The 27,204-nt window shown below is 36.0% G+C and overlaps 1 protein-coding gene across 11 annotated transcripts in view; it reads left to right on the forward strand.

Moving 5' to 3' along the window:
• Window positions 1-6,504: 6,504 nt before the first annotated feature.
• Window positions 6,505-27,204, forward strand: part of Bltp1 (bridge-like lipid transfer protein family member 1) — a 241,252-nt gene continuing 220,552 nt past the window's right edge. For 10 of the 11 annotated variants that reach the window (XM_021236449.2, XM_021236454.2, XM_021236453.2 and 7 more), the window contains exons 1-3: window positions 6,505-6,670; window positions 8,208-8,290; window positions 25,245-25,374. In XM_021236449.2, coding sequence (XP_021092108.2) covers window positions 25,278-25,374 — 97 coding nt within the window. In that variant the 5' untranslated portion in view covers window positions 6,505-6,670; window positions 8,208-8,290; window positions 25,245-25,277. Of the gene's footprint in view, window positions 6,671-6,743; window positions 6,882-8,207; window positions 8,291-25,244; window positions 25,375-27,204 lie in introns of those variants that run through there. The other variant, XM_087193258.1, reaches the window with a different exon arrangement.

Raw genomic sequence — 27,204 nt, forward strand, 5'->3', positions numbered from 1 at the left:
GTAATACATTTAATTAAAAAAGAAACTCATAGACTGAAAGGGTAGAAAACAATACTCCATGTGACAGGAACCTGAAAAAAAGCAGGAGTAGCTATCCTATTTGCAGATCAAATGGATTAGAAACCAACACTGATTAAGAGAGGCAAAGGACACTACATTCTTGTAAAGGGAACAATCTAAGAGGAAGAGATGAGAGTCATAAATATATATGCACCAAAATCTAGTGTGCTCAACTACCTAAAACAAATACTAATGGACATGAAAAATCAAATAAGCACTAATACAATAGTGGTGGGGGACTTCAACACCCCACTGTCACAAATAGATAGATCAACTAGACACAAAATAAACAATGAAATACTAGAAGTCAATCAACTCTTGAATGAATGAACTTAACAGATGTTTACAGAGTGTTCTACCCCACAAAATCAGAATACACATTCTTTTTGGCTGCAGATGGATGTTGTCCAAAATTGACCACATAATTGCTTATACAACATTTAAGTAAATGCAAAGAAATTGAAGCTATTCACTGTATATTATCAGAACATAGTGCGATGAAATTGGAGATCAATAGGGAAAGAAACTGCAAGAATTTCATAAACAAATGGAAATTGAACAACACACTTTTGACTAAAAAATGGGTCACAGAGGAAATTAAAGAAGTAATCAGTTTGTATAATTAAATGACAATATCAATACAACATATTGGAAGCTAAGTGACACAATAAAAGCAGTCTTACTAGGGAAATTCATAGCAGTGAATACTCATATCAGGAAAACAAAGTGAGCCCAAATAAATAACCTGATGCTGAACCTCAAGTTTCTAGAAAAAGAGCAGGACAAACTCAAAGCTCATACAAAGGAGGAAATTATAAAGATCAGAGAAGAAATCAATGCAATGGAGACTAAGAAAATGATACAAAAAATCAATAAAGTAAAAAGTTGGTTCTTCAAAAGAATATACAAAATTGACAAACTCTTAGACAATCTGATCAAAATAAGACAAGAAAAAGCCCAAATTCATGCAATTAGGAATGAAAAGCGTGAAATTACAATGGACCCAAGAGAAATCCATAGGATCATCAATACCTACTTCGAGAACTTATATTCCAATAAGATGGAAAACACAGACGAAACGGACAGATTTCTAGATACATATGAATTACAAAAGTTGAATGAAGAAGACTTAAAAATGCTAAAAAAACACACTTTAGCAATCAATGAAATTGCAAACATTATCAAAAAGTTACCAACTAAGAAAACCCCAGGTCCTGATGGCTTCACTGCTGAATTCTACATGACATTTACAGAAGATCTATTGGCACTACTGTTTAAACTCTTCAATGAAATGGAAAGGGAAGCAATACTCCCAAATTCATTCCTGAAACCAAGCATCACCTTAATATCCAAAGCAGAAAAAGACCCAACCAAAAAAGAGAACTACAGGCCAATCTCACTAATGAACATAGATGCCAAAATCCTTAATAAGACATTGGCCAATAATGCAGGTGATGATCAAGAAGACAATACATCCTGATCAAGTGGAATTCATCCCTGGGATGCAGGGATTGTTCAACATATACAAATCAATAAATGTAATACACTACATTATTAGAGTCAAGGACAAAATCCATATGATCATCTCAATAGATGCAGAAAAAGCACTCAACAAATTTCAACATGCGTTCTGATTAAAAACTCTACAGAAAATTGGAATATACGGTCTCTGCCTCAATCTGATAAAAGCCATCTATGAAAACCAACAGTCAATATAATACTAAATGCTCAAAAACTGAAATCCTTCACACTAAAATCAGGAACAAGACAAGGATGTCCACTATCTCCACTCCTCTTCAATATAGTTTTGGAAACATTAGCCACGACAATTAGACAAGAGAAAGAAAGTGAACAAAGATAGGAAAGGCAAAAGTTAAATTGTTAGTATTTGCAGATGACATGATACTCTATATAAAAGACCCCAAGAACTCCACCAAAAGACTTCTAGACTTAATAACCAAATTTAGTAGAGTAGCTGGATACAATGTCAACACACAAAAATCAATTGCTTTCCTGTACAGGAACAACATATTCACTGAGAGAGAAATGGGGCAAACAATTCCTTTCACAATAGCATCCAAAAAACTGAAATACCCAGGAATCTACCTAATGAAAGAAATCAAAGACCTCTACTCTGAAAAGTATAGCACTCTGAAAAAAAGAGATTGATGAGGATATCACAAAATGGAAAGACATCCCTTGCTCCTGGGTAGGAAGAACCAACATAGTGAAAACGGCCGTATTTCCAAAACTGCTATAGAGATTCAATGCATCCCAATAGAAATTCCAGCAGCATTCTTCATGGACCTTGAGAAAACAATCCAAAAATTCATTTGGAATAAGAAGAGACTTAGAATAGCAAAAGCAATTCTAGGCAACAAAGACAAAGTAGGGTGTATCACGATCCTGAACTTCAAACTATACTACAAAGCTACTGTGATTAAAAACAGTGTGGTACTTGCAAAGAAAAAGACCTGAGGACCAGTGGAACAGACTAGAAGATGTAGAAACAATACCAGACACACTCAGCACCTCATCTTTGACTAAGGAGCCAAACACCCTCAATGGAAGAAAGATAGCCTTTTTAATAAATAGTGCTGGAAAAATTGGGTTTCAACTTGCCAAAGATTAAAACTTGATCTATATCTCTCACCATCTACTAAAGTAAATTTAAAATGCATCAAAGATCTAAATATTAAAGCAGAAACAACAAAAAAAAAACAGAAACACTAAACCAGCTGCAAGAGAGGTTAGGTAGAATTCTTGAAGGCATTGGCATAGGAAAAAAATTTAGGAACAAAATCTATGGCACGTGAACTATCACAAAGAATCAACAAGTGAGATCTCTTATTAAAAAGCCTCTGCACAGCAAGAGAAACCTCCTGGTGAGGGTGTGGGGAAAAAGGAACCCTGCTCCACTCTTGCTGGGATTGTAGACTGGTACATCCACTGTGGAAATCAGTATAGAGATACCTCAAAGAACTAGAATTGGAAGTCCCATTTGACCCAGCTATTCCCCTGCTGGGTATCTTCCCAAAAGTATTAAAAGAATCATACCAGAGCATTATATGTGCACCCACATTCATAGCAGCAGTTTGTAATAGCTAAATTTTGGAAACATCCCAGTTACCCATCAACTGGAGACTGGACCAAGAAGATGTGGTTTTTTGGGGTTTTTTTTATAAAATGGAATACTACCCTGGCATAAAGAAGGAGAAAGTAGAGACTTTTATTGCTAAATAGATGCACATTGAGGTGATACTCTTAAGTGAAATAAATAGGCCACACATGTATAAACACGGAATAGTTTCTCTAATGTGAGAAACGGAAAGTGTAAATAAAGACTAAAAAGTATAATAGATCATTTGAAATAGAAAGAAAAGGGGCAAAGGGGCAGGGGAATTGGGAGGGCAAAGCAAAGAAGGGAATGGAATTAATATGAGAAAACGAAAAAATGGAAACAAAGTCTTTGTAAATAGTGAGGGGTGGAGGGGTTCAAGGGAGGGCAGGGGAATGAGGAAAAAAATAAGAACCAAGATGGATTACATAAAGGTACAAATTTCCAATGATGAATATCCCTATATTGTATACCTAAAATGTACCAATAAAATTAATTTCAAAATGAAACAATATATATAAGTATTAGTTAATTTTCTGGCAGTTTATATATATTTAAATGTATAGTTACAGTTATAATTTACATTTTTTAATTATTTTACTCTAGTGTCAAACATTTTTATGGTGAAAATATCAATGTAAATAATTTGGTGGCTTCTTATGCAGCTTATTTTGAAAGCAGTCTTTTACCTCTAAATAACTCGTTTCGTTTGACTGCAATTATATCCTTAGAGATTTATTTCATGCAGTCTCCTTAAGTTAGGATTTGTATTGTTTATTGATTTACTTTTAGGAATTTTTATATAAAAGAGAAATATCCCCCAGAAAATGGTGAAGAGAATATTTGTGGACCACATGATGCTGATATAACCCGACTCAGAGACTGGCTTCTGAGTAAAAATTTTTGAGTACAAATGAGAGGACCCAGGGGAAAGAGAAAGCTGAAAGAGATGAGCTTCACCTTTTTATCTTGTGTCCGCCTTAAAAATATACTGCCCTTCACTAAGGCCAAAGAAATGGATACATAAAATTTTCTTATCTCTTAAAATCACTACACCACAGCAATAAACCTATACACAATTATTCCTAATTGCTTTATTTGCAATAGTATCAAACTGGCAACAACCAACCTGTCCTCCAATGGGCAAATGAGTGCGCTTTCGCATATCCATACCATGGGCTACTATTCAGCATAAAAAGAAGCCACTATCAACCTATGCAATAAGTTGGGTAGATCTCAAAGCCATTAAGTAGATTGAAAAAGACCAGTCTCCCAGGGTTACACAGTGTAAACTTCATTTACATAACATTCTGGAAGACAAGATTATAAAAATATAATCTTAGTTGTTACCAAGGATTAGAAATTGTAGGAGGAAAGGAGTGACTGTGACTATAAAGGGTTGTAGGAGGGAGAGCTTCAGGGAAAAATAAGAGTGCTATGTTTAGTATGCAGTGATGGTTGCATGATTTAAACATTATAAAATGACTGTGATCTATACGTATGCACTGTACCAATGCCAAATTTGGGGTTTTCATATTGTGCTATAATTATATAAGATACAAGCATTGGCGAAAACTGGGTGACACATGCATGCGACTATTTTACATTATCTTTGCGACTTCCTGGGAACCTACAATTATTTCAAAGTAAAAGTTAAAATAAAAAAATTATTATAGGGCTAATATCAGCTTACTTTAGTGGCATGCTGGTGAAAATGAATGTAGGTGGGATGCTGGGGAAGGCAAGTTAGTGAGCTGCAAGAAATGCTAGAGTTAAAAGATTTTCACAAGATTAAGAACGTTTACAATAGAAAGGCTCTGAAATAATTTATTTTCTTTTTCTTTTTCTTTTTTTGGTACTGGGGATCGAACTCGGTTCCTTGCACTTGCGAGGCAGGCAGCGGAACCACTGAGCTAAATCCCTGGCCCTGAAATAATTCATTTTTATAACACAACCTCCCACTTGGTTAGAGAAAGATCACAGTTTCAGTTCAGTTTTTGGTTTGGGGAACCTAAAGAAATTATACTGGGACAGTTTTCCTTTCCAGCGAAATTGGTAGTTTGACTGCAACAAAATTGAATCTTGTAAATTCACTAGGGTCAAAGACTGAGAATTATTAGAATCCTCCCTTGATATTAATTTCAATAAATTAATGTCTTTGTTAAGGTGCAGAAAGAAACATTTAGGGGTTAATTTAAATAAGGGCAGATGTGTTCAGGTGGCAGGGGTGAGGATCTAAGATAGGTGCATGTTTTTCTCTTTTTGGCTTTCATCTAGTCCTTCCACAACCTACTTCTACCTGGGCTTCCATTTCTTTTTATACAATAGAAGTTAATTGCAGTACCTTATGTTTTCTGCCTTCGGTTTCATATCTGTCTTTTTAAGATTGCAGCTACCATGTGGAAAAGTTAAAAGATGTATTTGAGCTCTGGAAGGAAGTCACAAATAGAGGTATCAACGTTGATAGGCAGTAAATAATGCGTAAGGGAATGAACTGTGGAGCCATGGTTCTGTGTTCAAATCCTGGCTCTCTGGTTTGGATAAGTATTTAAACACTCTGTGTTTTACTTTTTAAATTTGTGAAATGGAGAAAAACGAGAATAATGAGAATATCCCTCACAGGATTTGGGGAGAATTGAGTCAACCGCCCCTGCTAAACAATGCTTGCTATTTATTGCTAGTTGCCTTATCTGCAACTCCACATCTACTCCGGGCAAAATGAAAGCTTCCACAGAATTAATATTGTTTCACTTTTTCTAATGTAGTTGGTACATAAGAAGTGAAAAGGTATCTGTGATAAGCCTGTAATTCCAGAAAGTTGTTTGCCTTGCTTCACTTGGTAAATAAGAGCCAGCCATTCTCTTTAAAAATGGTATGAAGCCACTTTGATTAATGATAATAAAAATAATATATTTAATTCAGAGATTCGGTGTGGTGCCATTTCATACATTCACGCTCCCTTTATTCATCGAGTCATAAATTTCCCTCTATTCTGTAAGGATTTATTTTGCATCATTACACCCATTTGATTCTTTTCGTTGTTGTTGCTGTTGCTCTCCTTCTTAAAAATTTAGCCTTATCTGCCTCTGGGATCAGGAAGGTAATTAATTTCCCCCTGGGTAGGCAGCACGGACTTTCCAACCCTCAGTCACCTCAGTCTTGCGCTCCAGGCTCCGCCCCCAGCCGGGGAAGGGTGGGGCTCGAGTGGCGAGTTTGAGGCGCCAGCGCCCTGACGTTTGACGCTATCAGTTGACGTAGACGCAGTGCCGCGGGGCGCAGCTCGGACTCCTCCCCTCCCCCGCCCCCGGGGTGTCAGAGGCTGCGGCCCGGGAGCTGGACCTGGGGCGGCGGGGCTGGAAAGTGTGGGCGTCGGCAGTGCCCAGTAGGCCGCGTCCACCTCGGTGTCGACACGGCCGCCGTCGCCGCCCACGGCCCTCGGCGTCGATTGGAGAAAATCCAGAAATGTTTCAGGCTGCCCAGGCTCGCGCCAAGGTGAGGGGTTGGGTCGGGCCCGGCTGGTGAAGGCGAGGTGGACAGCACCAGGTTCCAGTCGGAGAGCTTCGGCGTCCTCGCGGCTGCCTGCTGCGGCGGCGACGCCTCTCATCTTCCTTTGACGGTCTTACCTGCGGCGCGGTGACCTGCAGACCGAGTGTCAGAGGTCCGGAGAGAGGCCTAGGAGGGCCTCGGCAGCCGGAGGGCTGGGGTAGGATGCGGGAGCAGACCCCGTGGCTGGCCTCGAGGCAGGTGGGCGGTGCTCGAGTGTCTGACGGGCGGCGGGAAAGACCATGAACCCGCGGGGTCGGACTTCAGCCCCGTAGCAGCGCCGGCTTGCCGTACTGCTTCGCGGGGCTCGGTTTTTCGAATTCAGCGAAGCCTGGCATCTCCTTTGCGTTCCTAGGCATGATGTTGTTTGTGTTCTGAATTGCTGCACTACACTAGGGAAGAGTACCTTTCAGTGTAAACATTGTGTTTTGGGCAAAGGAAGGTGAAGTGAATTCTCCGGAATTTCTCCCCCCGGATTGGCCCTAGTGCAGACAGCAGGTTAGAGACGTTTGTTAAGGGGAAAGAAGTCTTGTAAATTTCCTCTGTGAGGAAATCGTGGGTCTTGTAATGTGGTTTCATGTTGCTGCTTTCATCCTGTGCATAAATGGAAATGAAGTTGATTTATTCTAGTTTAACTAGACGAAGTATGAAAACAGATGAATTATCCAGAATATTTATCTTAATGTAACTGTTGAATAAAATGTGCTTCATGTGCATCTAACATTTAAGCACCAATGATCCTCTTGTGTAAAGTATGTTATCATTCTCATTTTATAGATGAGAAAACTAAAAGCTCATAGTTCAAGTCTAAAACATAACTTGCCCAAAGAACTGTGATTGGAAGTCAGGCAATTTGGCTTTAGTTTATATAGCCCCTTAAGCGGTATGCTGTACCATCTCGAAAGTGCCTTAAGAGTTTGCAAGTTGATTTTTATTTGATAAAAAAGTATGGTAGGTCTGGACAACGTAGTGTCTTAGTAAGACCCTATCACAAACAAACACCAAAGAAACTCCCAAAACAAAACAAAAGCCCGTGGGATGTAGCTCAGGGCAAAGGTCCTGGGTTCAATCCCCAGTACTGAAAAACAAACAGAAATAAAGCATGGCAGGTACCAAGAATAGAAAAAGAAACTACAGTATTTTCTTGTTAGCAAAGAGCCAACAATTTGATAGAAAACTTTTTCAAGGCCATACTTTGAATATGTTTTAAAGGTATCACTTAAACTTAAGTACCCTTTGACTCTCCCCTCATGCTCTTTCTGTAAGTACAGTGGTTTTGAAACTTGTAATATCTTAGTTTGGAAATTGTGGCCTTTAGCATTTTTTCTAATTGGGAAAGTTTAAACAAGGAAATGTAATACTGGACTAACATTAAAGAGTTCCTTGTATGTGTTATGTTTCATTAAGTCATTTTAATTTGAAATGGTTACACTGCTCATAAAGTCAGAATACCTTGTATAATTGTTTAAAATACTATTCTTTTTAGATTTGTTAAGATGAAACACTGCAGAAGCATCTTCTGAAGAGAAGAGGAAGGAAAAACAACATTGAAGACTGGAAAAATCTTGGGTAAACATTTATTGGGTAAAATTTAAAATAATCAAATTTCCTTGTTAGTCAGCGAAAATACGACTTTCTGTTTCATTTGTGATTTAAAATGTCTGTATCGTCAGGGAATAGAGGTGGAGTAGTAGTGGTGTATACTGTGACATCATTTTGGCTGACTTTTGGACTGTTGCTGATTGACAAGTCATCCTTAACTTGTACATTTACAGGTGAACTTGATTATCAAGTGTCAGTATTCTTTTCTGTCTTTTGCTTGCTCTTTAATCTGTCCGGTTTTATAAATGAGGAAAATTAGTTGACTTTTTGGTTTGTTCTTTGTAGAGTGTAGAGTACTGAACTCAAATACACATGCTAGGCAAGCACTTTACCACCGAACTACGTATGTCCCCAGCTGAATTCAAGTAAGTTTTTTATTAGGATTGTATGAAGAGTAGAAGACATGATTAAACATGATTAAAGAGTGGTTTAATTCATTTTATATATTGAATGTCATATGGCAGGCATTAATCTGGGCTTCTGGTAGTAAAGTACTGGTCTCTGTAGCCCTAGAAAGTACTAAGAGCAGTGAATTTTTTTTAGAAAGTAACTTCTTTGTGAACTCATTTTTTCTTGATTTTATATGCAAGCACGTTTTGCTTTATGTAAAAGACTAGAAAATGAGCACTGCCTACATGGTAGTTTGCTTTATTTATAATCTTTTATATTATTTTAGATAATAAGGCAAGGTCATCTAATGCTGCTTTAAGATACACCAGGAAACTAGAATTCTTATAGAGGTTAGCATAGTGTTTTTCATGTTAAAGATAATGACAGAATTTTAGAATTGCATGGGTAGTTAGGAGAAGTAACTCTGAGAACATCATGGAAAATGTATATGACCGAAGTTACATGATCAGATAGGTAACAGTCTGGAAGATGAATTGGAGAATGGTGAACTGGAAGCCTAGGCTCTTGTAATAGTTCAGCTTAGAAGTAAAGCAGTGCAAGTGGAAAGTAAGGCATAGAATGAATTCAATAGGTATAATGGAGGTAGGATGGATTAGATTTAGTAGCCTGGAGGGAAAATGAAGTCTGTATAATTTCTGTCTACTATCATGGGCATGCACATAATTAATTTTTAATAAATATTTGTGAGATGAATACAATGAATTCTCTAATGTCTGCCTTGTAAATGAATGGATATTTGGGCCATTTATGGAAGTAAGGACTATAGAAAGAGCAGTGGATTGTGAAACACAGTTGGAGAATGTAAGTTCAGTATGAAAGACACCTGTGACTTCTAAAAAATATCATTACATGAAATGTAAATTTTGAAGTCACAGTTTTTTAAAGCTTTCCAAGATATTTACAAAAATATATTTAAATATTTAGGTGAGCCAGTATAAATTTCTGCTATAGAAGTGAGGTTTGCTAAAGTGGAACAATTTTCTTCGTTGATATGACTTCTTAGATGTCAGAAATTCTTTCATAGATAACAGAATTTTTGAATTTTGAAGAATTTATGTACGTATGTATGTATGTATGTATATGCTAAAGGTGATTGAGCCAAAGATTTCATGCATGCTAGATATGTTCTGTACTATGTAGCTCTGCTCCACCTTGAATCGTTTTTGTGGAACCATTTTTATATTAAAAAGTACTTTACATTTGTTTAGTTTTTTTGTTTGTAGTGTTTGAATTGTCACTTGCCATTTCTAAATATTCCTTTTGTCTGGTATTTGATTTGCTTCTAAGAATCATGTTCCCTAGTATTTGTGGAACTGTGTTACTCACATTAACATTATATTTTATTCATTGTAATTTTTGTCAACTAACTACTTTTGGTTATAAAATTTTGTTATTCAATGTATGTTTTTCTCTTATATATTGTATGAAATGAGACAAATTTTAGTCATTATTTACTGCCATACAATTTTTTTAGCTTTTACTTTTTTGTTGACTTTTCAAAAGAATATTAAAAAAAATAAAAGAATATTAATAGAGCTTAGCCACCACTGATATAATTTTTTTGAAGTGCCGTGCTATGAGTTTAGTGGTAGCTTGTATTTTTAATACTTTTTGCATCTTTTCTAGAAAGAGATGTTCATTTTATTAGTTGGAAACTGGCTCAAAAAGATTAAATGATTTGCTCAAGCTGTCAAGAAAAGAGTGGGAATGGAGTATTGAACTTTCCATTTTTAAACTGACTTTAAAGCCTACTCTATTTCCAAGATACCAGAGGATTTCTGTTATTTTAGAATGATTGTTATTTTACCTCTTAATTCTGTTGGACTTTAGAGTTAACAGGTGAAATTTTGTTTGTTATAAATTGAATCCTGGAACTAAAAGGAACCTGGAATGACTATTCCTGGGTAGTAAGGATTATACCTAATTGGTTTGACCTAAGAGGATAATTATATATTTTGTTTGCTTAATAAATAGAATGGGGCATAAATTTCAATGTATATACACAGGGCTGGCCCTGGCTAAAATTATTAAGGAGGCTAAATTTGTTTTTGTTGCCCAACATCCCTTTTTAAGATTTCCTCTATATTCAGGAATCTCAACCTTTTGTGATATTTGTAGGTGCTGCTTGCTAATGAGAAAAGTACTCTGATTCATATTAATAAAATATAGTAATAGTTTAATGAAGATAGTTAATGTTATATAATACTGAAATATAGTCATACACTGCATAATAACATTTTGATCAACAGTTGACCACATATACTATAGGGGTCCCATTAGATTATAATAAAGCTTAAAAAAATTGCTATTGCCTAGTGATGTTGTAGTACTTGTAATGTCTTAGTGCAGTGCATTGAATGTGTGTGTTGATGTTAGTGTAAACAAATCTCCTCATTTGCCTATTGTATAACACACAGGAAGCTGAGGTGGGAGGATCACTTGTATTCAGAACAAGCCTAGACAACATAAGTAAGGCCCCATCTTAAAAGAAAAGAAAAGAAAAGGTATAGCTCAGTGGTAGTGAACCAAAGACATGCATGTTTTGTGTTTTTAAAGCACAAAATGTTAATGTAGAGGGGTTTTTTTTGTAAACTAAAACCTCAGTATTCAGGTTTAATTGCAGTGTTGGCACTTTATGATAAATAAGTGGATTTTGAGTTGTAGTTTGACGTTTGGTCTTTAAAAGGTTTGCCATCACTGGTATAGCAATACAATTATGTATACATAAGTGACTGTGTTGTTGGTTTGCCCATTTACTATACTATACTTTATACCATTACTTTAGAGTATTTTCTACTTATATTTTAAAAAGTTTATTGTCAGTATTATGGTTTATATTTAAAATGTCCCCCAAAACCTCATGTATTCCCAGGTGGGGCTTTTGGCAGTGACTAGATTATGGATATGTGATACTGGATCAATCTACTGATTGGATTAGCACAATTCTAGGTGTGGGTGAATGGATTTACTGAAGGCAGAAGATCCACCCTGGGTGTGAGTGGCACCAACTAATAGGCTTGTAGTCTGAATGGAATAAAAAGGGAAAAGGAGGCTCACTGCTGCTGCTGCTACTTTTTTCTGCCTGCCTTGCCATGGACCGTTTCTCCTCTACCAGGCCGTTCTGCCATGCCACCCTGCCTTGAAGGCATCTGTGGACTGAAATCTCTATAAACTGTGTGCTAAAATAAATCTTTTCTCTTTTAACTTGTGGTTGTCAGTATTTTCTACCAGCACTGAGGAAGTAACTAAAACAGATAGTATGCTGTATTATACCAGCAGTGGCCTTATACATCTTGTGTTTACCATATCCATTGATAGCATCATTTTTCTGGTGTTTGATACAATCTTGTTTTGTTTTGTTTTGTTTATCATTAAAATTTACTGCTAATGCTGCCAGTAAGAGGTGATGTTGAGTGAGTGACCTGGAAACCAAGTTAAGTTATTAAGGACTACAGAAGTGGAAAATTAGTGGTGGTTATTGCTTACCGGTTAGGCAGGTACCATTCTACCATAGCTGTGATCTTGAAGAACAAGAGCAAAGTGATGGAAGCTGTTAAAGGAGCTGCTTCATTGAAGGCAATGTGACAAACAGAAATTTAATAAGGGCCTACATCAGATACAGAGAAAGTTCTAATGACCTGATACAGAAGTGTGTACTTCTCAGCACCATGGCAGTCAAGGCCAAAGCGAAAATTGTATTTGTGACATTGAAGGAAAAGTTTGGACCCAACCTCACAGTTGAATTTACTGCTAGTTTTGGGTGTTCTAAGTAACTCAAGAATCGTTATTCATTACTTAATGTGAAAGTGAGTGGTAAGTCTGTGGTATCTGATACGAGGTAGCTGAAGAACTTTTGGAAAATGGATAAGCCAGTTGTGGAGGAAAATTACTTGTTAGAGCAAATCTTGGGTATTGATGAAACTTCCCTAACGTGGAAATGAATGGCTGAAAGGACTTTTTAATAAGGAAGCCAAGTAATTGATGTTTTAAGGCTCTTAGGAGACAATAACAGTTATACCTGGGGGCAGTGTTATAGATTACAAATTGAAACCTTTTATGATCTGGCACAGTGAGAAGCTCAGGACTTTGAAACATATCAGTAAGCAAACACTACTGCTGACCTATAGGAGCAATAAAAAGCAATGGGTGATTTAACTTTTCTTCCAAAATGCCCTCCTGAATTGTTATGTTAGATGTAGAAGTATGAATGGAGACTAGCATACCTTTTGAGATTTTACTTATTGTTGATAATACTCATACATGTCCTCTTCTTCCTGATCTTCATCCCAATATCACCGTGATAGTTCTTCCTCCAAACTACCTCTTTGATCCAGCAAGTGGAGTTATAGCAAGTTTTAAGACTGAAGTCAGTGATGCAATTCTATATGGATTACAGTATCTATAATTGCATCTAGAACCTTGCTTGGGCTTGGGGTGATATCCTTAAGGAGTGAATGAATGATACCTGCACATGAAATAAGACACTCAAGAGTTTTGTCCATGACCTCAAAGAATTTGCCAAGGGTGAAGAGGTTGCAAAAATCAGCAAAGTTACGGTTGAGATGTCAAACAACTGTAACCCTGATGTGGATGGGGATAACATTGAGGAGCTCCTCGAAATGGTTCCTAGGAAGTTGACTAGTAAGTTATTGGAACTGGAACAGGAACAGATAGCTTAAGAAGCAAGAGAAAAGGAAACTACATTATGAGAAAAAGAACCCTCAAGAAAATTAACAGCAAAGTGTTTAGTATAAGCTTTTGTAGACCTGAACAAGTAACCTTAAAGAGTTTGAAACCACAATCTCCAATATTAGAGGGTTTTTATTAGTAGAGGAGAATGTTCACAATGTATTATCTATTTACAAGCACATCTATGATGAAAAAAGAAGTAAACTGCATGCACATGTTTCTTAAAAGCGTTGGTTCCTGCTCAAGAAGAGGCTTGGCAGATCCTTCAGAAGGAATTCTAGAAGAAGACGTCATGATCACAGGAAGTGATAGATTCACAGTGTTATTGGCCCTAAAGACCTTCTAGTGGGACAAGATGTAGAGGTGGAAGACAGTGATATTGATCATCCTGAACTTGTGTCGTGTGTCTTAGTTTTTAACAAAAAAGTTTAAAAGAGTTGAAAAAAGAAAATGTGGGTTGGTGATATTGCTCAGTGATAGAGCGCTTGCCTAGAATTCTCTGGGTTTGATCACAGCACTGGAAAAGAAAGGAAAGAAAGAAAGAAAAGGAAGGAAAGGAAGGAAGGAGGGAAAGAAGGAAAGAGAAGGAAGGAAGAAAGGTCCTAATAGGAAAAAGCTTATTGGATAAAAATATAAAGCAGATATTTTTGTGGCTGAGTCTGGTGGCATAAGTCTGTAATCCCAGAACCCAGGAGGCCGGGGCAGAAGGATTGCTGTGAGTTCGAGGTTATGTGGACCCATAGTGAGTTCATGGCCAGCCTGGACTACATAGTGAGACCCTGTTTCAAAAAGTAACACACAAAATGTTTTGTATGTATGTCGAATGTGTTTGTATTTTAAGTTAAATATTACAAAATTGTTTAAAAGTTTACAAAGTAAACAAGTTACAGTTAGCTAATATAAATTTATTATTGAAGAAAGGAAAATGGTTTTATGAACTCAGTATAGCCCAAGTTTACAGTATTGATAAAAGTCAGCAGTAGTGTATAGTAAGGTTCTAGGTCTTCATATTCATTTACCACACCCTGACTCACTCAGGGCAACTTTAGGTCCTGCAGGCTGTGTTCATGGAGGATGCTCTATGTGGGTGTATCGCTCTCTTAAAAAAAAAACCTCTTATACCATATTTGTACATATATTTTCTGTGTTTAGATAGATGCATAAATACTAAATATTCACTGTTGTGTTAAAATTGGCTATAGTATTCAATATAGTAACTTGCTTTATAGGTTTGTGGCCTAGAAATAATAGTCTGTACATAGAAATATATGTGTGATACATGTATTTTTGGTTCTAACCCCCCCTTTTTAGTATCCCCTTTCCTCTTCTATTTTTTTAAATGTTTACTTTGTATTTATAACAAGTAGCTGAGAATGGCCCTGGGGCTGATGATGAGAGGATCTTTATCACTGTAGCTCATCCTAATTCCCCATTCTACCTCACCTCAGCAAGCATTAGTTTATTAACTCAGAGAAAGGAGTGAGAAGAACGAGATGATACCAGTTCCTCCGACTTCTACCTCTGCCCACTGGTCCTCAGGAAAACACAATGCATTGAAAATTCCTCTAAGTAAAAAAGGGTTCAGAAGCAAAAAATGGGAGTAATAAGAAAGAAAAAAAAGGATAGAATTTAAATAAATGTGAACTTGACTCATACTTTAAAAAATATGTAGAAGTAATTGATTTCTTCCACAAAGAATCTCCCTGCAAGTGGATCCATCCTTTCCTCTGTTCTTCCTCTTCAGATAAAGGAAATATTCATTTTTTCTGTGAAAAGCTGGCTCCTTCACATTTATATGTTCTGGATTGAAGTGAGCTTTTTAAAAATCTTAACTATTTTTATCAAATATAGTATGCTATAAATTGTGTGGTTTAATTTAATCTTCTAAAATACAGGATCATTGTCCTTGTGAAAGAAAAATGTTCTTTGATTTGTTAGGACTAGTAATAAAAAAACAGTTCTTTGGTGTGGATTTCCCCAGAAGCAGACCTTGGAAAAGAATTCAAATGCCGGTAGTTATCTGGGAAATGATTATAGGAAACACTGATGAGGAATGGTGAGAAAGGCCAATAAAGGGCATTATCTTGGCAGTTACCATTTTAGGCGTTGGACCTCACTTTTGTTGGGGAACTCTTGGAAAACAAATAAAATATCCCAGAGTTATCTGAGGCCAAGAGCATGGACAGTTTGAGTGTTTGTACACCAGCTTCCTAACTATCATTGGCATTAACTCTCTGGCATTTCTGGCTTGTCCTTGGAATACAAGGCGTGCATTTTTCCCAGCAGTCAGAAAGCATCTTTCAGCAGAGTGTCACAGGTGCTCCTAATGAGCTTTCTTCCTGTTTGGAGATTCATGCCAACAGTATGTGACAAGACACCAAGCATTGGCTGCCAACAGCAAACATTTAAAAAATACAATATTTGCAATGTGCCAGACATTAAATGGTATACATGCATGAACTCAAAAATTCTATGAAAAACTCTATGAAATAGATTCTGTTAGTGTCATCATCTTACAAGGAAATGGGACAGAGAGGTTGGGTATTTTGCCCAGAGTTACATACCTGTAATGGGAGAACTGTTGCTTGAACTCAGGTAGTCCAGTACACTGTGCAGCTTTTAATCCATACAGTGGGCTGCTTCAGGATCCACCACAGTCTGAAGAAGCAGGACTTTTTTTTTTTTTTTTTTTTTTAGGACTTCTTGATTTTCACTGTTTTTCATTGTATCTGTCACCTCTCTATCCCTTTCTCCAGTCTCTTTCCTTTTAGTATTTTATGCCTACTTATTTATTTACAACAACCCCTTTCTCCCATTCTAGAACATTATAGGCATTCTTCCCTTTGTTCTTGGACTCCAGACTATTGTATAAAATAATTTCTACTAAGATAGTAACTAACATTCTCAGTTATTTCATGAAGGCTTTTAAGTTTGATCTTGCTCAGTGAATATTTCCATTTTTAACTTTTTAAAAAGACATATTTAAAAACCAAAGAAAAAAAGTTGTAATAGTAGAATGACAGTATTTTTGGATTGGGAGATGCCTATTCCTTGACTAAGGTTTTAAAGAAGAGGCCAAGAGGTGTGTGCTTGGGCACAAAAAGCCCCTGTGCTATCTGTTACATCTTAAACTCCTTATTCCCTTTCTTGTTTGAAGTTGTGGAACTATTACATGCCAATTAAAAAACATTTAATTAATATTTGAATGTCAAAAATAAAAATTCCTGTTTTACTACTGATTCTTTTTTCCATAAAAACCTCTCACTGCTGTACACAGAGGCTACCACTCTCATGTCTTTGCTAATGCTTTTGCAGATTAGAAAATATGTAGGGTGTATTGTATCACTTGCTTTGATGTTCCAGAAACATAAGTAGAATCTTATATATCTTCTCAACTTTTTCCTTTTAATATTAACATTCTGGACATATCCTGTTAACAGCCATTAGATGTCTCTCATTTTAAAAGTCTACATTTTTTTTATAGGGTATACCATAATTTAACTATTTTCCTATTAAGTAGCATTTTTTTTTCTTCTGGCTCCTTAGTGTATAATATGTAATGCTGCAGTGATTGTCCTTGAAAAATCATCTTTCTGCCTGAGGAAATATTTTTGAGGAATGGAGTTCTAGGAGAAGAATGGCCAAGACACATTCATAGTTTTTATAATAGCTAATACAGTGTTTTCCTTAAATGCTACTACTTTATTTTCACCAACTTTGTATGTGTACCCGTTTTCATAAATCTCTGCTATCATAGTTGTTTGCAGTCTTTTCTAGTTTTCACTCATTTAATTGGTAGGTGATATAACATTTGTCTCATTGCTAGTGGTGTTAATTATCTTTGATTATATATTTTATTCATTTTTCTATTGATTTGTAGCATGGCTTTCCTTTTTGAAAGACCAAATAAAGATTTGAAACTCTAATCAAAGCATGGTAAATGTATGTATAGAAATGTTGCAGTGAAACTCATTAATTTGTACAATTGATGTCCATTAATAATTATAATAAAAATTTGTCCATACAACTAACACTTATTTTATTTCCTTTATCCACTGGGAGAGAAATAAAATAGTCTGAATATGGTATTTTATTAAAAAGTTGTGGGTAATTAACTTTGAAAATTTTATTTTTTAATTGCTATATAAAAATTATACATATTGATAAGGTATTATGTGATGTTTCAGTGTATGTACTGTACATGTTGTGCAGTGTTCAGTTCATGATAAGCATATTTATCTCCTTAAGCATTTATCATTTATTTTCAGTGAAAACATTAAAAATCCTTTCTTCTAGTTTTATTGAAATATATGGTATGTTGCCATTCTCTGTAGTCACTCCATGGCCCAGGAGAACACCAGAAGTTCTTTCTCCTGTGTAACTGGAGCTTAGTACCTGTTGATCAACTGAAAAGATGTTTCTTAAAATGGTCTTAGTAACAGTGGTGCTACATGAGGAAGTTTGCTAAATCTGTGGTTTGTACTGTGCTTGATTCAACTATTTGATATTTTCATGCTTTTCTTGGTATGTTATTAAAATAATGATTGCCACAATTTCTTTTCTAATGCTAGATGGTTTTGAATACTGTGAATTTAAGGAAGAATGAAGAGCAAATAGGTGGATCATAAAAATATTTGAAAGCATGTTTCATAACATGTAGACCAATTGTGATTTTCTTAAATAATAGATAACATTCAAAATAATATCTTAGAATGTGGTAACTGTGTTAAAAACTCAGTATTGTGGATACAAAGACGCCTAAAACAATTACTATTAATCATAATCAAGAGAGACAAGCTAGGTAGGTTAGATTCAAGTTATAGGCATCTTCCCAGGAATATTACAGAAGCGAAATTGTTTTATTATGAGGCATACAATTTCAATTTATCCTGTTATTGATAGTTTTTATTTTGATTCCTTAATTGTTGGCTTTCTCATAGCTTTTCTTTCCCCTTTTATCATTAGTAAGTATGTGGGAAGGGGGGAATTATTTTGAGGTAATATGTCTCTCCTGTTGCTAATCAAAATTTAGTTATTTTTATTGGTATGGACACATAGATTTCTGTCTTATTAACTGAGTTGTAATCCATCACCATTATTTATTTTTAAATTGTTCCAGATTTTGCCCTTAGGTGTCTCTTGAAGTTGGCTCTGTATCTTTTTTTACATGTTCCTATCGTTCTTTAAGTAATTCTTTCCTTTTTAGAAAACAGGGTTTATCTTTACTTTCCTTGCTTTAGTCTGGAATCAGCCATTTATGAAAAACACCCTGATTCCTTTTAGCAGAAAGTGTCTTTTATTTTTTAATTTTTTCCCCATTAACTTTATTGGTACATTTTAGGTATAAAATACAGTTACATTCATCATTGGGATCTTGTACCATTACATGAGTATCTTGGTTTTTATGTTTTTTTCCCTTCCCTTACCCTCCCTTTACCTCCTCCACTCTTCCCTGTTTGCAAAGACCTTGTTTCCATTTTTTTCCTCTTCTCATATTTTTTCCTTTCCCTTTTTTCCCTTCTCCTACCCCTCCCAATTACCCTGCTCTTTTAGACCTTTTCTTCCTGTTACACAATATCAGTTATACATTTTTAAAATTGCAATATTAAGATCTAGGAGACATTACCACAGATTTTACAGAATTTAAAAGGATATAGAAAGCATATTACAAAAATCTTTTTTGAAATAAATTTGACAACTTCTAAGAAGTAACTTAGAAGACAAATTAATGAAACTAACTCTGGAGGAAATATAAAATTTGAATAGGACCTATTAAAGAAAGTATATTCCTAGCTTGAAAACCTACCTATATGACAACAGCAGGCTCATAAACATTTCAACTGGTAAATTATATCAAACATTTAAAGCAGAAAAAAGGAAAACTTCTCCCCTCATTTTAGGAAATCAACATTGTGCTAATCCTAAAACTGGATAAAGATAATAGAAGAAAAAAGTACAAACATAGATAGAAATTTGTTTAACAAAACAAACTATTAGAAGTCAGATCTGGCAGGATGTAGAAAGTGGTTTTATTATAGGGATGGCAGTGTTGGTTCAGCATTGGAAGATCCACCCCCAAAAGTCATCATTTTAACAGAGGAATGGAGAAAGCCATATGATCCTGTCACTAGTTGGAGAAAGAGTATTGGACTAAATTCTACAGCTGTTCATGGTAAAAGCTATCAGGAGACTAGAAGTAGAACAGAACCTTCTCAACAGATCAAAGACATGTACTCCATACTTCCAACAAAAACTCCTTCTATGAATGGAGACGATACAATGCTTTCTCCCTAAAGTGGGGAACAAGGGCATATATGCCTACTCTTCATCTGTCCATTAGACTTTGAAACATAGGTCTAAACCAAAATAGTCTGGCAATAAAATGACACAATTAGGATAGGATTGGCAAGGTAGAAGCAAAATCTTTATATGTAGATGAAATGATCATGTACAGAGAAAATACTAAGAAATCTCTAGGAGCCCCTAGAACTTGTACTTGAATTTAGCAAGATTAGAAAACACAAGGTATATATAAAAATTCAGGTCTGTGTATACTTGCTATAAATGAAGAACTGGATATTGAAATTTAAAAGCTATGTAGGAGTACAAAGGACCCAGAAAAGCCAAAAACAAAAACAAAAACAGTGTTGGACAATGTTTAGCCCCCAATTTTAAGACTTCTTCTAAAGCTACAGTAATCAAGGCAGTGTTGGTGTAAGGAAAGACATATAGATCATTGGAATAAAACAGAGAATCTAGAAATAGAACCATACATATATATATATATGGTCCATTGAGTTTTGAAAGATTATTTAACATTAGTATTTTATAGAATATAAACTCGATTGAAGAGCCGAGGAAGAGATAGTGTCTTCAGCAAACAGCAGAACACCTGGTATCCGTATATAAAAAAATTAACGGCAACCCTTTTTTCCATACATGAAAATAACTTGAAGGGATCTATGAACCTAAATATGAAAGCCTAAAAGTATAAAACTTTAAGAAGAAATTATAAGGGAAAATATTTATGAATTCAGGGTAGGCAAGAACTACCTAAGATACAAAAAAACATGATGTATAAAAGAAAAAAATTGATAAACGAGATTCCATCAAAATTTAGAACTTTAAATGACATCATTAAAATGAAAAGTAGTCCTTAAACAGACCATATTTACAATGCATATAACCTATGAGCAGAATATATAAAGAATTCTTAGAGCTCATTAATAGACAACCCAATTAAAATGTAGACATAAGAAGATGATAAATAGCCAGTATAGCACAAGGAATGGTGTGCAATTCTAGAATCAGAAAAAATACTAATCAGTATAATAATAAGATTGAATTATACACTCATTAGGGAGATGAAGTCAAAAGTTTTAAAAGCCTTGTCATGACTCTTTCTTTTTGTTGGATTCTCCCCCTTTGCGTTTAACTTGTCAAGCCCAATGGATTCATTCTGCTGGGTTTCCTGAGGTTGTAATCCTCATTGTCTTTTCCTAGGGTATTGTCTAAAATATTTTGGAGTGCCGGTTTGCTATTCATGAAGTTCCTGAGGCTCTTTATCATGAAAGTATCTTATTTCTCCATCAATTTTGAAAGATAGTTTTGCAGGGTACATTAATCTGGGTTGGAGGCTGTTTTCCTTTAGGTCTTGAAATACATCACTCCAAGCTCTTCTTGCCTTGAGGGTTTGCATTGAGAAGTCTGCTGTGATTCTGATGGGCTTTCCTTTGTATGTGATTTGTTTCTTTTCTCTCACTGCTTGTAGAATTTTATTCTTCTGTTGGATTTCTGGAATCCTTACTATTATTTGCCTATGTGTAGATTTTTTTTGATTAAGGCTAGCTGGAGTCCTATATGCCTCACTTATCTGTATGTCAAGTTCTTTTCCCCTCCTTGGGAAGTTTACTGCCATCACTTCTGTGAAGAGTTTTTTTATGTCATCTGCACTCTCTCTTCTTTCTTAATTGACTCCAGTTAGTCTTATGTTATTCTTTGCATTGTCTAGCAGCTGCTGGATTCATTTCTCATGTTCCCTTACAATTTTAAAGCAATTTTTCTTTTCCTGGTCACTAATTGCAATCTTTTCTTCTATATGTGAAATTCTATCCTCACATTGGTTCCTTCTGCTGTGCAGACTTTCGATGGAGTTTTTAATTTCTTGGAAAACTGTTTGTATCTGTTTTATGGATTCCATTTGTTTCCTATGTTGGGATTCCATCATGTTCCTCAGATCCTCTGTTTTTTTATCTTTGTCCTCTCTAGATTTATATTAATCATGTCTTGCACCATGAGCACAATCTTTGCTGTTATCTGAGTAATTATTTCTGATTTCATTTTTCCCAGATCTTCTTTTGTTGTCAGTTCAGAGAGTCCAGGTGGTTGAGTATCAGATTGTTCCATCTTGTTTCCCTTTGGGGTTGCTGTAGGTGATCTGGAAGTCCATTTTTGAGGCTTGTTTATGTGTCTTCTCATTTCCACAGTGGGGGTGGGGTGCTTCTGGTGCCCACGTGGCTCACCTTCTCTGCCCTAGGAGCTTGGGATGGCAGTGGGAAAGCTTCCTTCCAGGTGCTGGGACCGGCTCAGCTTCTCTGCCCTAGGAGCTTGGGACGGTGGCGGGGGAGCTTCATTCCGAGTGGTGGGACCTGCTGAGCTTCATGCCCTAGGAGCCTGGGATGAAGGCGGGGAGCTTCCTTCTGGGTGCTGGGACTGGCTGAGCTTCTCTGCTCTAGGAGCCTGGGATGGAGGCGGGAGAGCTCCAGAAAGTGTCTTTTAGAAGCAGAGTTCTCTGCTCATCTTTACTGGGATTTTGCTACTTTCTCCATCTGTTAGTGAACATACCCAATACACATGCATGTATTCATTTATAGCTCTATTTTTCTATACCAAGTTTTATTGAAAACCACACCTCCTGTTCTTATCTATCACCCAGATTCATTGTAATCCTCTTCCTCTGTATATTCAGCAGCCCTGAGAAACTTGGCTCTTACTATCCTTAATATATTCACTTCGTTGATCCCTCCTCTCACACTGCAGGGATCGTCTGCCGGGTACATGCCCTTGCTTATCCTACTTCCACTTCTGCTCCCACACATACTACTCAGATTGCTGTTTTGCATGGGAGCCCTACTTAAGCCTTTCATGTTTGATGCCTTCCTCCTGGACTCTGATATCCTGAATAGGAACCCTTCCTTTGCCGATGCTCAGGCTCTGAGAACTTGAGCTGGGCTGCTTCTCTTTGCCACTCTTACCCTGCTGTGGATACCCTCCATCCAGGCTTCAGTGCCCAGCACCTGGCCAGTTTTGCAAGCATCCCTTCCTCATCCCACTTTGGCTTTGACACCTTGAAGTGCTGCCTCTGCTTCATAACCTTGTAAAGATACTTAAATTTACCCTCATCAGGCTCTAACATTCCACTCTGGGCCACTGAGACTCCTGTCCCTTGTGCCCATCATGCCCATGCTCCTTTCGCTGCCTGCCTCATTTTTAGCTTCTAGATTGAACTGTTCAGAAGAGTAGAGGAAGAGGAAACAGCCATATGTTTTCCTATTCATTGCGGCATCATTTGCTCCATGATAGTTAATGCAGTAGATTCTTATGTCAGTATCCAGTTCTATATCAGTATCCAGTTGCTGTTGTACCACTAAATGTTGCTGAGCATGTAGCCCTAGTTTCATCTGGATAGTCTGTTGCCTGGACTTTATTCCTTTATACCAGAATAGCCTCTTTTTACTTTAGGCCCTTTCTTAAGTCTTAGCCTTTACAGTACTTCTGTACTTGGTCACAGTATATTCTTTTAAGTATTGAGTCTTTTTCTGTTGATTTTGCTTAAAGGATTTAATCTAATATTTGGAAAAATGTTGGTAAAAACTGATAGTGTACTTTTCTGCCTTTTGCTGTTCTTGCATCCTGAGTATCCTCTTTTTAAGCTCTTTTTGGCTGTGAGATGTTACAATGGTGGATGGTGGTGATTTTGGATGAGGACTCATGATCTTTTTGGTGGATAGATCACCACTTCCTGAATATGGTTAGAAAAATACTGTCTTTCTAAGTGGAGACCTGAGTGTCAGGACATACCTCTCACTTACCTTCTAAAAGTCAGGCTGTCTTTTCATCCTCGGTAGTGTGCTGGCAAGACATCTTAAAAATGGTAAAAGTATAAGCGCAAGGTCCTGAGTTCGATCCCTGGTACCAAAAAAAAAGGGTAAAAGTATGTATAAAATAGGTACTGATGTTATTTTATAGTATATAAAGAATCATAACATATGTGAATGATCTATTTTTAGATTATAAATTTTTTCAAAAATATTTTTAAATTTTTATTTTAGTTTAAAAAACTAATGAAAGATAAAACAGAAAGCTCATATTGTAAAAGAGCCCATGGATTTTAATTTGCTTTTTGGTAGAATGAGAACATATTTTATTGTTTAGAAACAATAGAACAAAAGGATAATTGGAAAATGAAAACATAGTCTTAATTTTCTTTAGCTCTTTTGATTTTTATAGCACTATTAATAATTATTGAAGTCTTCCTTAATTTTTGAAGTGATGTTTAATTTGCCTCTGTAAATGATGCTAAGATCTCAGTAATGTAGAAATATGGAATATTATAGTCTGTTTTAGACAGTATCTGGCATTGTTGTCTTTAGTTCATAAACTTGTTTTGTGATCTACAAAAATAAGAGCTATGGTGAATCAACAGAAAATATTTTTCAGTCAACTTTACTCAATTTTAATGAGAAAGTTGTCCTCATACAGTCTTCCTACACCCAGAAAAAATTTACTGTTTTTCTACTTTTTAAAAATAAAATAACCTATGCTTAGTATTAAAGGATTATTAACTGGGTAAATCTATGAGTAAGTCTAGCTTTTTTCACTTTTTCTGGTTTGTTGCAAGATAATTTTGATATAGGAAGGTAGGGTTAGTCACATTACTGTATTATCAGGAATTCTTTTCTTTTTTTTAGATCATAACATAAGAACTTCATTCCTTAAAAAAAATAAACAAGACAAATCCCCTGCCCCAATTTTATTCCTTACTCTTTTCGAGGGAGGGATACTGGGTATTGAACTCAGGACCTTTACATGGAGTTACCTCCCCACTCCTTTTTTAAATTTTTATTTTAGATAGGGCCTTATTAAATCACTAGGTTGGCCAGCCTAGGCAAACAGTGTGTGCCACCATGTCCTGCTTACTTTTTTATTCATTCTTGGTATGTATTTATTCATTTTCATCTGCATGTGTGTGTGTTTGTGTTTGTATATGTGTATATACACATATTTGCAACACACATTTGTTCCATGTCTGGCCACAATTTGATAGTATAATTTATCTTGAGCATCTGTGGTTCAAACTCTGCCCAGAATGAATCTAAACTAGGAAGATTATTTCCTCATGGAATAATGGGGAGTACACAGAGGTGCTGAACATTAACAGAGATTTATCTAACTTACAATATAAAATAGATTATTAAGTGGCAACTTGTGGGACAAAACTGGATGAGTTTACATAATATACATGGTAAATATTGCTTATTGTTAAGATAGGTATTTATTAGATTTAACAATAATCATGCCTCTCTTTTTGTAACTCACCCTTGGTCTTACATTTAGAATGGTGAAATTAGGATATTTTAATATTATCCTTTGTTTTATGTTTTAGATAGAAATGTGGGCACATTTTGTTGTTTATTGTATTTTTGCATTCTCATCATTGAAAGAAGCAAAAATTTGTTTAATAGTAGATCCCCCCACCTTTACATGATTTCTCTTGAATTTTATAAATCTTTGACTCTAAATATAACCTTTGACCTCTTAGGCCTTTAGATGCACTTCTGGGAAGACCTCAGTAATGGATCAAAGGAAGAATGATAGTATTGTCCCTAGTATAACTCAGTTAGAAGATTTTCTGACAGAACACAATTCTAATGTTGTTTGGCTTCTTGTTGGTAAGTACGATATATTTTCTTATACTTTATTGTGCTTTATGCCCATTGTGACTACTGCCAGATTTTAGGCAGTGGTTAACTGAACTTGGAATACAATAATATTTATTTCTTTTTTTTTTTTTTTGGTACCAGGGATTGAAGTCAGGACCTTGCACTTGTGAGGCAGGTGGCTGAACCACTGAGCTCAATCCCCGGCCCATATTTATTTATTTTTAATTTATTAAGTTTATTGGTACATTTTAGGTATACAATATGATGACATTCATCATTGGGAATTTGTACCTTTATATGATATATCTTGGTTCTTATTTTTTTTCCCCATTCCCCTGTCCTCCCATCAGCCCCTCCACTATTCCTGATTTACAAAGACTTTGTTTCCATTTTTTCCTTTTCTCATATTTATTCTTTTCCCTTCCCCTACTCCTCCCACTTCCCCTTCCCCTTTGGGCCTTATCTTCCTATTTCACATTATCTGTTATACCTTTTGATCCTTATTTACATTTTCAGTTTCTCACACCAGAGAAACTATTCGGTATTTACCCATATGTGTCATATTTATTTCACTTAAGAGTGTTGCCTCAATGTGCATTCATGTAGCTATAAATGTCTCTAGTTTCTCATTCTTTATGGCTGAGTAGTACTCCATTTTATTTTTAAAAACCCACATTTTCTTTATCCAGTCTCCAGTTGGTGGGCATTTGGGCTGTTTCCAAGTTTTACGTATTACAAACTGTGCTGCTATGAACATGGATGCACATATATTGCTGTGGTATGATTCTTTTAATTCTTTTGGGAAGATACCCAGCAGGAGAATAAGGTCAACTGGGATCTCTAATCCTAGTTTTTTGAGGTATCTCCTACTGATTTCCACCAATCTGCACTCCCAGCAACAGTGGTGAAGGGTTCCTTTTTCCCCACAACCCTGCCAGCATTTGTTATTGATTGACTGATTGATTGATTGATTTCTTTCTTTTTTTTTGGTACAAGGCATCGAACTCAGGACCTTGCGCTTGCAAGGCAAGCGGGGTGCCACTGAGCTAAATCCCAGGCCCAGGTTGATTTCTTGATAGCAGCCTTTCTGTCTGGAGTGAAGTGGAATCTCAGCATTGTTTTCATATCATCTTTCCTACTCCTATCTCCCCACTTTTGTTTTTTTTATTATTAAAGCACAAGTTCTCATGTTAAATCATATTTTTACAGTGAAATAGAATATATATTCCTAATTAATCTTTCAATCTATATTCTTACTCCTTGTATAATTAACAGTGGGATTTGCTATTTATAATTACTGTATGATATCCCTAGAAATTTTCTACAAATAGTTCAAGCTGGACCTGATAGTGCATGCCTATAATCCTAACACTTGCAAAGCTGAGCCAGGAGGATCTCAGGTTCAATCAAGTCCAGCCTAGGCTACATAGTGAATTAAGTGCCAGCTTGGACTACATAAAGAGATCTTGTCTTAAAAACAAACAAACAAAAATATGCAAATATTGTAGTTTAAAACAGAGTATAATTAAATGGCAAAAGAGGGAAGAAGCAGAGGAGGGAGGGAATATGAGTGAATGAATGAGTGGATATGAAGGAAGAAATACAAAAATAATACCAGGAAAAGGAGAAATTACCATAGACTGTTACTGCTCAGGAAGTTTTCATAAAAGCCAATATATGATTTGAATTTTGTCATAGGAACTGAAAACAGAAAAGTGGAAAGGTAAGAAAGATAAGGAGGGTGATGATAATTGTTGGACTCTGAGTGTAAAATCCTGAGGTATTTTGCATGTGTTGGCTCAGTGCTCAGAGCAGGTAGGTTTTGTTCTTTTCCTTCCA

This window comes from Heterocephalus glaber, unplaced genomic scaffold (assembly GCF_053883595.1).
Source record: "Heterocephalus glaber isolate CG9 unplaced genomic scaffold, H.glaber_assembly_v1.0 deba00001586, whole genome shotgun sequence".
NCBI lineage: Eukaryota > Metazoa > Chordata > Mammalia > Rodentia > Bathyergidae > Heterocephalus > Heterocephalus glaber.